Genomic DNA, 14,058 nt, shown 5'->3' with positions numbered 1-14,058 from the left:
CTCTGCTCCTGTGAGTCGCCCCTCACCCCTGCTCCTGTGAGTCACCCTCCACTTCTACTCCTATGAATCATCCTCACCCCTGCTCCTGTGAGTCAGTCACCCCTCACCCATGCTCCTGTGAATCACCCTTCACCCATACTCCTGTCAGTCACCCTTCACCCTTGCTCCTGTCAGTCACCCCTCACCCCTGCTCCTGTGAGTCACTCCTCACCCATGCTCCTGTCAGTCACCCCTCACCCTTGCTCCTGTGAGTCACTCCTCACCCCTGCTCCTGTGACTCACCCCTTCACCCATGCTCCTGTCAGTCACCCCTCACCCCTGCTCCTGTGACTCACCCCTTCACCCATACTCCTGTCAGTCACCCCTCACCCTTGCTCCTATGAGTCACTCCTCACCCCTGCTCCTGTGACTCACCCCTTCACCCATGCTCCTGTCAGCCACCCCTCACCCCTATTCCTGTAAGTAGCTCTGATAAACTCTGAACTTGGATGGAATCTCTCTTTGCTCTGTCATAGCATTATCTGGGGTGAGGGGGCATTTCTTTGTTTCTTCCCAGGAAAAGTCAGGTAGCACAAATTGAGCATAAATTTAAGGGGATAGTAGAATCAAGTAAATGTATCTGAATTTAGCTGGTTACATGAGACTATGCTTAGCTGAAAGATTAAGAAGAAGACATTTAGCACTTTTTTGACATCTCAGTCAATCAATACCCCATTAAGGTGGCTACCTTCTATTACCTTCTCCAGTAGGCTATGTACGGATGGAGAAATAGTGATCGAACACTGGAGTGGCACTGTAGCAATCCTTCTTATACAAAGGTCATAGGGTCATGATGTTTTGATACCGTATTTGGTATAAACTTTAAATCAGACATCAGGAAACATAAAAAATGGGAGCACTCCATTGACATATGTAAAACACAAATTTCTAGCCAAGTGTCAATAAGTTAAATTTTTATCTATTAGCATCCATGGGGCTACATCTATTACATCACTCCCTACAGTTTGAAAAGTAGGATGAAAATTACATTAAACCAAATGGAACACAGTGGTAAAGAACTGGGGAGGTTACCTGAGGATATTCCACATCACAACATCTGATTTAAAAATAATGACAGTATATCCTCTCCCTGGGGCAGCTCTGGCTGAAGCAGTAGATGGCAAATAAACTGTTTTTTAAAGACTCATTTAACACAGAGACCATCTGAGTTTTCACTCAGAGTAACTGCATCTCAAATGAACTCAGAAAAATAGCTAGAACTTAACTCTGCAAAAAGCCCTTACCATACCATTCACTATAAGATTCTTACGGCATATAGTCAGACTAAACCAGCTACTGGAGTCTCATGACCAAGGGTGGTACCAATGTTCACAACATCAATCAATCAAATGAACAAAGGAATAATAAATCAACCTATGCAAGTATCTACTAACTCCATGGCTTCAAAATGTGCCTCGAAGAACAAAGAGCATAAAAACATATTAAGACAATTAATGTAAGATTTTAAAATGCTTTTTATTGAGTATTTTATCTACATTAGAAATGTGTATGTTAAAGATGAAATACTTTTACTAAAAGGTAGTAAAACAAAGTTTAAGGTATATGTCCATTTCTAACCAATATTGTACTTAATTGAAAAAAAATACAGTTAAATCTATCTACTTTTATCATTATCAAAACATCAAAAGATGGTGAGCTCATCTGTATGAATTTGCAACTTCTGGGAGCATTATGCTATTGAGAGTTAACTCTTCTGAGAAAATATGGCTTCCACTCCATAAGACATGTGCTCCAGTTCTCAAAAGTGTCTTTAAAACCAATTCATTCTTAGAATATTCATTATTTGGGACAGTTTTGATTAAGAATTTTAATGGGATGTTGTAAGTGTCCCAGGAAACCACAGTATTAAGCCATAAAATTAAAATATAGTCTAGAAATCCAGTTACAAATAACAAAACACTTCAGCATTGAATAAAATCTGTTATTTATCTGGAGGCCTGCTCTACATCCATCCAAATGTCCTCTCTACTTAGCTCAGTGTTCAAAGCTGCTGTATTTGAGTGTATTTCTAATTTACCCTAAAACTAGAGTCACTAGAAGTATGCTAGAATCATGGAAATTATGTTTGCTGTGCACACTTCTCACCGTAAGTGCTGTCAATATTTGGGGGTAAACGATCCTTTGCTGTGACAGACCGTCCTACAGGCTACAGTAGGCTCGGCAGCATCCTGATCTGCACCCACTGGGTGCCAGCGGCACACTTGCAGCCGTGACAATCAAAAACATCTCCAGACATTCAGCCATTACCCCAATCTCTAAAGTAGAGGTTGTAACAATTTCAGGATGCCATGCAAATAATGTCATGGCCGCCAGAGGCCATCAGCCAAGACCAAAACTTTAAAAACTAGATTCCTCCACAGATATACAACCAACTTTTTAGGCTTTCTATAAAAATTAAGCTTCATGTACTTTTTTGTTCATTCTTTATAATTTTCTCACATGATTTCAAATTCCAAAGGTTTAAGCTTGAATTGTTTCACTTTGTCTATGCACAAGGCCTTATTTTATTCATGCAGAATCCTCTCCATGATACATTCTGCAGGCTTATTCCTTCTCTAGCTCCTCGCTCCTCACACACTTCATCCCTCTTATTTTATTCAGAATGGAAATCACTGCAAAAAGTAATGAGGCATTACCAGACTTCTGGTTTTACTGGCTTTTTAAGTGACTATTGCTGATATCAGACAATGTTCTTTGCTTTTCATACTGACCTTCAACAAATTTTCTGATGTTCTGTGCAAGAGCCCGGACGCTGCTGGGAAGATTCCAAGGATCCTGCTTGAGGTGAAGCCTCAACCTTTTTGGGCAGCTCAGCTTTGCCTCCATTTCCTGTTGAAATTCTAAACAAATGTGGAGTATCTCTCATAAGTGTTAACCAATTCTCAGTTAATTCCACTGGCTTCAGAATTTGCTTGCTTTCATCCATTTTACCATGTTAAAACAGTGTTAATAAATTTCTTCAGAGAAGTTACAACAGAAAGTGTGTTTGTTAAATCTAAAAATCAAAGCTCAATGTTGTTTTCTAATAGGTATTCCACTCAGGAAGCAGATATAGGCAGAAACCCCTTTGTAAATACAGAAAACGAGGTGGGAGGAGGGTACCGTGCTAGGCTCTGTGGTCTGAAGCCTACCTGCCAATTCTACACTCCTGATGCCCCTCCCCACCATGGCATATGACCAGTTAGACTTTACTGCAAAAGGAACTTAAGACATTTGTGTCTCTAATTCATGAATTTTTGGTTTTGCCCCTAAAGGTATCAAGTGTTTTAAACTTTCAAAGAAACATGAAAGTTTATAAAAGATATCATAGTTATTTTTAATATTCTCACATATGATCCAAACAGAAATGGAGTTAGGAGAATTATGAAACAAAAGCAACAAAATTTTTCTGCAACATTTTTGTTTTATGACTATGTTGTCTATTGCATGCTATCATCTAATATTTATTTCAAACATACCTTGCAATCCTCGACCTGGTGTGAGACACTTGGTTTGCTCAAAGGCCCTTATAACAGCTTGCCCTTTCAAGAGGTTGGTTATGGAATCCATCTACCAAGGGTAGATTTCTGAGTGTTAGAGACAACCATAGTACATAATACATAATATATAGGTATATATCAGTGTGTATATATACATATACATATACATATATACATATATATACATGTGCATGAAATTATCTTATGAAATATTTTTCTTAAATAAATGTTTTTAAAAACCCACAATGCTAGTGAAACTTATCTTTAAGCAAAATGTTATAATCAACTCATATTTCCACTTAAACATTTCCAATTCTTCCTAGTAATTTACAATAAACTGACAAAAAGGTACAAATCAAAAATTTACTTCACAAAAGTAAAAGTTCAGAACTTTTGAAAAACAGACTTATTTTCAAAGTGCTCAAACTTTCAATATGATCATTTTTTATTATGATTGTAAAACATTTTGCAAAAGCGAAGTCCTGACATGAACTTCCAGACAATTGTAAAGTTTTTGAAACTAGAAATAACACTAAGCAGGGTACCAGGAAACATTTAGTCAACCCACCAACAGTCAAGAGGGTTTCTCCTGTTTATGTGGTTCTTTTCATTTTGCCGTATACAATTTTCTATAAAACACTTGGTATTCACAAGTATCCTTTGGGTTAGCTGTAGAAATGCCTCTTTTAAAGCAAAGGAGGTCAGGAGACAGATTGCATTCTCCTTCCTAGCTCCTTGCATTATATTTCAAAAATTGCTGACCTTTAATCTGGACAAAAGACCCACAACTGCCCCATCACACCTGGTTGAAAAGCTGCTCCAGGCAAGTGTGTATCTTGTCCTGTTTATCATGAGATATGCGGACGCTGACAGGAAGTTCATCACCTATATATAAAAAAAAATTCCAAAACCTTCATCTTATTTCTAAAATGTTGAAATATTATTGTTTGATAAAATACAAGCAATTAAAGATGAGACCTTCTCCCACATCAGAAAAGGAATTGTATCAGGTCTCACAGAACAGAAAGGTCAGTTGGATCATGCTGCTGAAACAGTCCAAAGCAATGCCCCTCACAGGAAGCATAGAGCACGGAGCATCAACCTGTGTTTTTCTGACATCCCTCTCCAAGTTCACTAAATGTAAAGTTCCCTCAGGTGTATGTGCTTTCTAAAAAACATCCTCAGGCTGAAACGACTTCTTACACTACCACCCAAGCATCCATGACAAATGCTTTTGGTAAAACCTTATTTCCAGTGTACCTATAACCCTTCACAATGAAGAGGAAGATCAGAAGCCATACATTAAATAACACATTTAAATGTGCTCTTCTTATAACTGGCATTTGGAAACTAGCTTTAACAGTCACAATGTAATTTGGGATGCCACTGAGAATGACTAATAAAATTGAAAATGCATGTGGATCAAAGAAATGAACCCCCCCTTTGCAGGCATCTGTGATGCCGCTAACATCAAAGCGCACAGGCTGTCTCCCACACGCACCTGAGTCCATCTCATCACTGTGGAAGTAGGAACTGCACTGGCTGCTGCAGATACTCGTGAAGGAGGCAATGGAATTCCTGTTGCTATTGCAGTCACTGCGAAAAAGAGAATCTGTTTGCCCAGGTTTGTACTCCAATGTGATGGCAAGAGAGAACAGTGTCGGCCCGATGTGAGCAGGGCAGAGGGACAGAGGAGAGACACCATAAGGGAAGTCATTGCTTTGTGTGCTAATTAAAGTTACAGTAGAGAGTGCTTGCATCCGCCTGCTAATTCTTATCACATACATTTGTGCCGTAAATACATTTAAAAGAGTGTTCTATACAACATTATGAGAAAAAGAAACCTGCCCAACTCAATTTTTTCTCAATTTTTAAAAGCATATTTTTAAATTCAAACATTACAATTTTTCTTGTCATATAATTGATTCCTAAGTGAATTTTTGAAAATGTCTGGTTATAAAACCCCACATAAGTCTTCATTATCTATTTAATAACAGTGGTTAGGTAAGTTTCTGACAAAGTCTGTTTTATTAATTTTTTTTCTTTCTGATAGTTTATATTACAACTTACTGGGGACATCCCATCCTCGAGGCTCCCAAACCAGTGACCTCATCTGTCTCCATGGATAACACTAAAAATAATGACTATCTATGAAAAGAGTGTTTTAGATGCTATGTGATTATGAGGATAATTCAGATTTTAGAAATAGTACCAGAGATTTTTTTTAACTCCTTAGAGTAAGGAAAAACGACTTGATTTTAAATCTACATTTAGAATTTCTATCATAGTCCAGAGAGAGACTGTGGGGGTAATTTAAATTATCTGATAACTAGGATGTGAGGGAGAAGATATTTTTAGAAATGTAATTTCCCACTGGAGAGAAACCACAGACTCCTATTATGGAGCATGCTGGTACTTTCAGAAGCTAAAAGTGAATGAAATAGTGAAGGTATTCAATTCATCATTAAATCTCCAGGAATAATTACTTGATGTAGTTGTTAAAATCCTCTTTGGAAAATAAAATTAGGCTGGCAGACTGATTAAGCAAGAAGTCATGAAGCGAGGCCCCTGGTTGCCAAGGTGAATATCTACCCTACCTCCATAGACCTTTGTGTATCAAATGGAGTTGCTATCAGAATCTGCCACTTTAGGTGGTTGTGGGGGGCGGTATTTTAAATTCCTCTGCTAAAAACTGCACTGTTAAAAAACTGTTCATTACTAGCTTGAGATAATCCTACCTGATGAAAATAATTTTGATATAATTAATACTGACACATTTTTCTCACTGGAAATACTATGAACAGCAGTGAATATTTTTTCCTTCAACTGCTGTAAGTGAAACCAGAGATGCTGAAGCTGTACACCCAATATATGTGGCTGGCTGGAAAAGTGGAGAACTCTGGAGACAAGGTTTGGGGGAGAAAAGTACTTCCAGTGATGGACTCCTCAAAAGAGGCCTGGAGCAGGAAGGGGTGCTGGATGAAGTGTTTACCCCAAATTCTGAAGTTAAAATCTAACACTCAGGACCTCAAAATGTGACCAAATTTAAGGAGACAGTCTTTGTAAGGTCATTAGGATGGGTTCTTAATCCAATACAACTATAAGAAGGGGATCTATAATGGGAGGTCACATGAGGAGACGCCATGGGAAGATGACAATTTACATGTGAAGGACTGATGCCTGGAGTATATCATTCCTTCACAGTCCTCAGAAGGAACCAGCACAGTCAACGTCTTGGTCAGGCTTCTGAGTTCTAGAACTATGTGACACATTCTGTTGTTCAAGTCAGCCAGTGAGGAGTACTTCATGCTATCAGTCCTGGCTAACTACTACAGAAACAGCCCCTGGAGGAAACAACCACAAAGCTGGACATGGAAGTGCATTACATTATATATTTTTAAAAAAGAAAAAAAGGGGGGGAACAAGGGAAAAAAGAACTGCTCTTTACTAGCCAATAAACAATGATCAAGAGGCATTTTGAACAACTGCTATTACAGGGTTACACAATCAGCCTGTAAGAACAGTTCTCTGACAACAGAGCCACACTGCTGGAGGGAAAAATGCTTGTGCCAAATAACCCGGATCATTAATGAGAACCACTTTAAAGGCAATGCTATCCTACTTGAACTGATGGTTATTTTGAAATAGCAATAAATAAAATCAACCATCAACATTTTTTTTTACAAGATCTTTGAAGAAAATAGAAACCTCCCTTGAGTTCGTTGATGAGACGAGACGGAGGAAGGGCTCACCTGTAAGAGTCTCTGTTGCTGACGGTGTCGTGACCTGAGTCCTCCTGCTCATCTCCGGCCACGTTAAAACAGACACGCTTGCTGTTTCTCTCTCCCTTCTCATTGTCACTGTCTGTGGGTATCACACATTCTGTTGTCTTACGCTCCAACTTGGGAGAATATGTTATTGAAGACAGGAGGCTGCAATGTGACATTTTTAAAGAACATAAGTGCATGTTTTGAAACTAGCTCAAACAGATAACTCTTTTATTTGTTAAATGTGATAGGCTTACAAATATTTCCAGAATGCTTCTGTGTTTGGTGCCAAATAAACAGTATCTGTGTAAGAAAAATGTGTCATAGAATGTTTGGTTTTACTGCTCAGAAGCAAGAAAGCAGCACACAATCAAATACAGAAGGCTGTATTCAAATCCTGCTTCAGCAACCTGCGGTTTGTTATCAGAACCGAGTATGGTGGAATGGTATGAAGTACCTAGCCCCCATGGCTGCACTGGGAATTAAATGTGAGTAACATTCTGTGAATAACACTTGTATTCCCTCTTGTCATTGGGCCACTAGCAGTACAGTTGCCTCTAAATTGAAATTGTCCCTTCTGGAGGGACAGGAAGGCTCCTAAGACTCAGCAGGTTAAGGAAACTGAATAGGTTCAAGAAGGTCTCCCAAGCTAACAATTCACAAGGCCTTTGGGAGGACTATAAATCCAGTAAAGGATGGTTGGAAGGAGGAGACGCTTCGATGGAGCTGTTTTCAAGCTGTCTGGGGAGTTCCAGGACACAGCATCACCCCATGCTAGGATGGGCATTTCAGCAATGCAGCTTGGGTCATCCATGCTCCCCACATGTAGCCCCAGTAAATTCATTCTTTAACCAAGCTAGACTTGAGTGGAATCAGTTCTTTGGTCTGGCATTGGTGCCATATTGGAAGTTCAGAGGCTGGCCCCTGCCTCACCAGGAAAAGTCATGCAAGGAACTACTACTAATTGCAAACATTAACTGTTCTTTAATACCCCTGACTCATTCTTCCACCTTAAAGACCAAGCTACCCTCTGACTTCTGCCTCCAGCATAGCATTACTTATTTGACAGGGAGAATCCACACCATTAATCTCTATTCTCTGTTCTAACAGGCAGGAGCCCTGGATGTACTAACTTAGAGATACTAAGCAGGGTGACCACACATGTCAGGCTAAAAGGAGGCAGGACCACTTGCATTGGCAATCCAGTTGGGATAAAAAATGCACAAAGCTGCCCAATTAAAGAGTTTCATTCAATTGAGCTCAAGGGTATATAATGTCTTGAGTTGGTGTAAAAACTGATGAAGACTGAGTAGTTACAATTCTAAGGCTGGAAGTTTGATGAAGTGACGCTTCTGTTAGAAGCATCTAACTCAAAATTATGTGAACATAAACTTGGTTTTTATGATCAAACAGCATGCTACAAACTTGCAAGATGAATTAAACTATACCTGAACTTCTCTTGCTAATAATCACAGTGACATTTATAAAATACCTCTGACACTCAGTTCCAACCAATTGTACATTAACTGTATTTGCATTTGTTCATAACAATACAAATACTCCTTTTTGGGTATTTCAAGACAGAAGTTCCCATACCTCTTATACATATTGTACATGTGACAACAAACCCAATGCTGTGCTTCCATAGTAAGGGATTTGAGTAAATCCACAGTAAGGGATTTCACTGATTTAAAACATGTTTGGTTCTTAGTACTGTATATGTGGTATTCAAGAACCACAGGAAAGCCTCTCCTTGTTGGAGTGTCAATTTCACTGGGGGGAAGTAACAAACAGCAAACTTTACAGTTCATCGGATGGTGACAAATGCAAAGTTCTAGGAAATAAGTAGAAAAAGGATGGCGCTGAGCATTGGTGTGGCTCCACAGTAGAGCACTTGTTCATGTAGCCTGTTCATGACCCACTAGATTCAGTTCAGAGCTACAGTTTCACATAGTTTGGTCAGGGAAGTTCTCACTGTTAGGTGCTGCTTGAATAATGTGTGGCATTTTATAGTTGTTAGACACCAGTGAAAACGGAAGAATTCCATTGCTCAAGACTCTGTGAACATTTTCCGCAGCACAAAGTGATGATGAATTATCTTAAAGACAGTTTCTCTATCTTGAAAGATATTTCTAGGCCTTGTAAGACAGATTGTACATTTATTCACTCCTTCCCTCCACAAGATGAAAACATTAGACTAACTCCAATTACCCAAGCTCCTACTGCAGAGACAGATGAACCCTGCATGCCAAGGAGGAAAGGCATGCAGTTCTCATCTCACAGGAGCCCTCGGTGCTTGTGGGTATTTTAAATTAGAAGTCATGGGGCTCAGCATAAACAGTTTTCTCACAGTAATAAGGATTGTATTCACATTTTAAACCGTTGCAATGTACTTGTACTGACCCTCCGGGAATGAGTGTTTAAGCTTACAAACAAAACGAATGACAGGGAAAAAAATCACATGCATAACATTTCTAGATTCCAAGAAGCAACAATAAAGTATATATATTGTGTGTGCAGGCACAAAATTCTTTCCTTTGTTTTTGCTCATTGAGAACATGCATCTATCTACCAAAGGTCCACTTAATTAAATTATGAGGAGAATCCTACTCCAGAACAGTTTCCTTTGGATGAAACACTAAGGGATAATAACTTCTGTGCACACTATAACTCACCTATCTGTGTTCCAAAATACCATCGTCATAGCATTTCTTCGTTCTTATAGTAGTTGTGGTAAATATAGACCAGGTATTAATTCATTTACATCTAAATTCCACCTTATAAAGGAGGTATTGACTCTATTTTTAGCTGGCGGGGAGGAGATGAGAGACATATACTGTCACATACATACACTGCAAATTAAGAGAATTTGACTTCTCCGCATAAGTCTTACACACTGGAGAGGGTGGATGGTCACGAGTGTACATATCAAAGTAGGAGACACCTTCCTAGTCCTCCGAGGATGGGTGTGTCTACACGAATTGTGTTAGGTGATGTAAGATGAAGGATGTGGTGTGTGTTACTGATAGTAGAATCCTATATGCCTGGGTAGACCCACCTTACTCCTTTCTCTTGCAGGACAATCAGTAGCATTCTCGTTAAAGGGGAACCTGTCTGCTCCTCTGAGTAAAAACAACTGCCTAACATGGACATGAAGAATGAATAAAGACACCCTTGTTTCTTGAAATCTGTGAGATTGTTAGCATGCTCTTGAACAATATAAGGGGATACAAGACAAAGGTGCTGTGTGGAAAGCAGATGTCAGAGAAAGGCTAGAGTGTCTAGAGAGGAGGAGCTTTTTCCTTCTCTCTATGGATCTTTCTTAGCCTGACTCTTGAAAGCCCAAGTGGTTGGCTGACCTGCAGACCTTCTCAGGAACAGGGTCCACGAGGCAGAACACCCTCATATAGGACTATAGTTGTCATTTTTCAGGGACAGAATGAGGGTAGTGAAGCTGGAACTCAGTGACATGAGCTTGGGGCAGATGATGCAGAAGTTTGCAGGCTAAAAAAATAGATTTGATCCTACAATTGGCTATCTGGGTCAGTGTGTTCCATATCCATGGACTCCATCAACCAACCATAGATTAAAAGTATTTCTAAAAAGCATTCTACCTGCATTGCATATGTGCAACATTTCCCTGTTATCATTCCCTAAACAGTACAGTATGACAACTATTTAGTTAGAATTTATATTATAGTAAATACTATAAGGAATCTAGAGGTGACTTAATATACAAAAGTATAACTGTGTAATATACAAATACTATGCCATTTTATGCAAGAAATAAAAGCATCTTGAGATTTGAGTATCTGCTGAGAGCTTTAGGTACAATCTCCCTTGGATACAAAGGGACAGATGTAATTTAACTACAATGTAATGCTGCTTATGGCTTTAGGAGGGGACCAGACCAATTCACTACACTGGATCTCTCCAGCATCTGCTGAATGCAGAAAGCATCCAAGAGAGGCTCAGCTGGGCAACTCTCCAGAGACACCAGTGAGGGACGATGGTAACTCAGTCAAGAGTGACAGGCAAGGACATAGTCTGAGGTATAACTAACAAACCTAATGAGGTACTGTAAGTGGAAAAAAATAAGATGGACAAAAACAAAGATAGTATTTGAATTCTGACTTGATGAACTGAAAAGTTGGACAACACTTTGCTGTTGGGATAAGTCCTTAGTAGGTAAAAGGGTGTAAAAGGTTTAAGTATAAGAATATTGTAATTCAGTCTTAGAAGCATTTAAATGAGAGGCAATTTGGAGACCCTGCCCCATCCAGCAATCACAAATAACTACAATAATACAGTACGTCAGTGAGTATAAAAGCACAATATACCCTTCACAGCAGCACTTGGAGGGATTTTTGGGAAGGCATGGTTCTGTTTGTACATTTAACAAGCAAAATGCTTCAAATATAATTCCACCAACAATACTGCAATCCCAGGTGCCAACTTCCCTGGTGTACAGCAACTCATCATTCAATCTTAGGCTATCTGATACTTGCAAAACAAGGCCTGTTCTCAAGGTTCCCATTTTTACCATGCACTGCCCACACTCCCTTCATTTGCACTATGCTAGGGAGAATACACAAATTCTCTATTTTAAACTCCCATCAAGAATTCTGGACCACCTATGAATTGTTTTCCCTCTCACTTATATCCAAACATAATTAACCACAAACAACTCAAAGGCAAAAATCATTCAGCTTCCCAGAGTGAATCAGGAACCACCAAGTCCTCATCATATCGGTAACACTCACTTCTTTTGGGTTACTGCAACCAAAATTCATCTCATTTCCATCTATGGATCTGAAACTAAGTATGAGGATAAAGTAAAATGTCTGTGTAATAGGAAAAAATGATTTCTAGAAGTGATTGGGTGATAGGGTACCCAGACATCAAAATAAGACAGCTTCAATACCAGGTCCTTGCAGGAATGAGTGTAACTTCTAGGAGGGCTGGCTATGAGGTCTTATGAGGGAATTTCTTTAATGTTATCACAACATCTGCTTCTTCACCCTGACCAAGAATAATTATCACATGGTCAGAAAATGCTCTGGTAACAAGCCTTTAAAATAACCTGGTAAGCTTGACTGCACTGCACTGTCTCTGAATTCTAAGGGCAATGGGGAACCCGGGCATTTGGACAACTGCATTGTTTTAAAGAGACTATGCAGCAAATCAAATCATGTGGAAGATGTTTATATTTAGAATTAAATTACATGCTGTTCACGAAGAAGACCAAATTCACTTCTCCAGCCATTGTTCATGTCTTGTTACTTTTCGAATAAGCACACAGAACTGGCAAAGGTTTCACAACAGCCGAATGGGGAACTCGCAGCTGAAAAATGTGTCATTTTAATTAGTTGCAGTTCACTGAAACCTAGCCATTGCTAAAACTAGTTCTTTAAATATAAGGATCAAAAACCAAGTGAAGTAATGCCGCAATTTACAATATTTTTTTTTTCTTGAAAATATATGTATTTGCACTCCGGTCAGGGAAGCAGTAGGCTAACTACAGACCTTCACCTCTCCTGCCTCTCCTCCAAATCCAGTCCCTCAGTCTCATCCCCAACTCTGCAGCAGAGCTGATGTGATGGCTCCTCTCTGTGGATCCTCATTCCCAGGGTACTCACTAAGCAGATCCTGGTGTAACAGCCTGCTTTTCTCAGTCCTGCTATCCCTCCAGTCAGCTCCCCAGCCCAGCCCATTTCTAAGTGTCAGCTCCCAATATCCAGAACACATTTTACCTTGGAACCCCCCTCCCTCAAATGCTCACATTTATCTGGATCTCTGAAGAATTTCCTAGCAGGCAATACATAACCACCACACTTTCCTAAGAACCAGAGAGGAAACAGAAACTAAGGAACTAAACACTGATCCAACAACGGAGAAGACCAGATATCAGCATCTAGAATTACAATCTTCCCCTTCCCACATGACTAGACACCAGATTAAAAACACAGGAACAGCCAGGACAATATGTCTCCACTACAGTTCAGAAACACTACCCCAGCAGGCTCTGAATGTTCCAAGTTGAAGCACAAGAAAAAGACCTTAAAACAGCCTTTATAAATATAATAAATGTCCTTAAAGAAAAAAATGAATGAATCTCTGTAGATGAATTTATAAATGGTCTTATTAAATAAAGAAAAACACAGAGCCAATTATCGGGGTGAAAGCCTTTGAGAGATCAGGGAAATAGGGAAAGCCACCAGCCAACCTTACCTCACCAACTCTGCAGCTTCCAAATGCAAGTTACTTCCTGTCTGCCCATGCCTTCATTGCCTTGCTGTTTTGCCCTCTCATTGGCTATCTTAGCCCAGCTACCTCACTTCTTCCTACACAACTTTCTGTCTGTCTGTATAGACCTCCAGGCCTCTATGGTTGGTATTGGGATTAAAGGCCTGTGTCACCACGCTTGGCTCTGTTCCCTAGTGTGGCCTTGAACACACAGAGACCCTGCCTAAGGGATTAAGGGCGTATGCTGTCTGACTTCTTATTTACTTAAAATGGCTTGCTATTTCCTCTGATCTCCTGGCAAACTTTATTAAAGCACAAATAAAATATCACCACATTTCAGCACAAATAAAATATTACTACATTTCCCATTTTTCATCTAATAAAAATAAAAATAAAAAGTTATAACTAATAAGAAAAACTATAGACAATAAGTACAATAACTATATACAATATGTACAAGCAATAAATACATGAACAATGTCTAGTCCATATACATTTGACAAATT

General features: G+C 39.3%; 1 protein-coding gene across 1 annotated transcript in view; it reads right to left on the bottom strand.

The window, feature by feature from the left end:
* Window positions 1-14,058, bottom strand: part of Prex2 (phosphatidylinositol-3,4,5-trisphosphate dependent Rac exchange factor 2) — a 299,642-nt gene that overhangs the window by 110,905 nt on the left and 174,679 nt on the right. The window contains exons 26-30 of the mRNA XM_006974690.4: window positions 7,292-7,471; window positions 5,041-5,135; window positions 4,342-4,424; window positions 3,519-3,609; window positions 2,772-2,900 (exon numbers count right to left, since the gene is read on the bottom strand). Of these exons, the coding sequence (XP_006974752.2) occupies window positions 2,772-2,900; window positions 3,519-3,609; window positions 4,342-4,424; window positions 5,041-5,135; window positions 7,292-7,471 (578 nt within the window). The remainder of the gene's footprint in view (window positions 1-2,771; window positions 2,901-3,518; window positions 3,610-4,341; window positions 4,425-5,040; window positions 5,136-7,291; window positions 7,472-14,058) is intronic.

Source organism: Peromyscus maniculatus, chromosome 2 (assembly GCF_049852395.1).
Source record: "Peromyscus maniculatus bairdii isolate BWxNUB_F1_BW_parent chromosome 2, HU_Pman_BW_mat_3.1, whole genome shotgun sequence".
Classification (NCBI taxonomy): Eukaryota; Metazoa; Chordata; class Mammalia; order Rodentia; family Cricetidae; genus Peromyscus; species Peromyscus maniculatus.
Note: the sequence above shows the minus strand (reverse complement) of the source record. Positions and strands in the feature narration are given on the sequence as shown.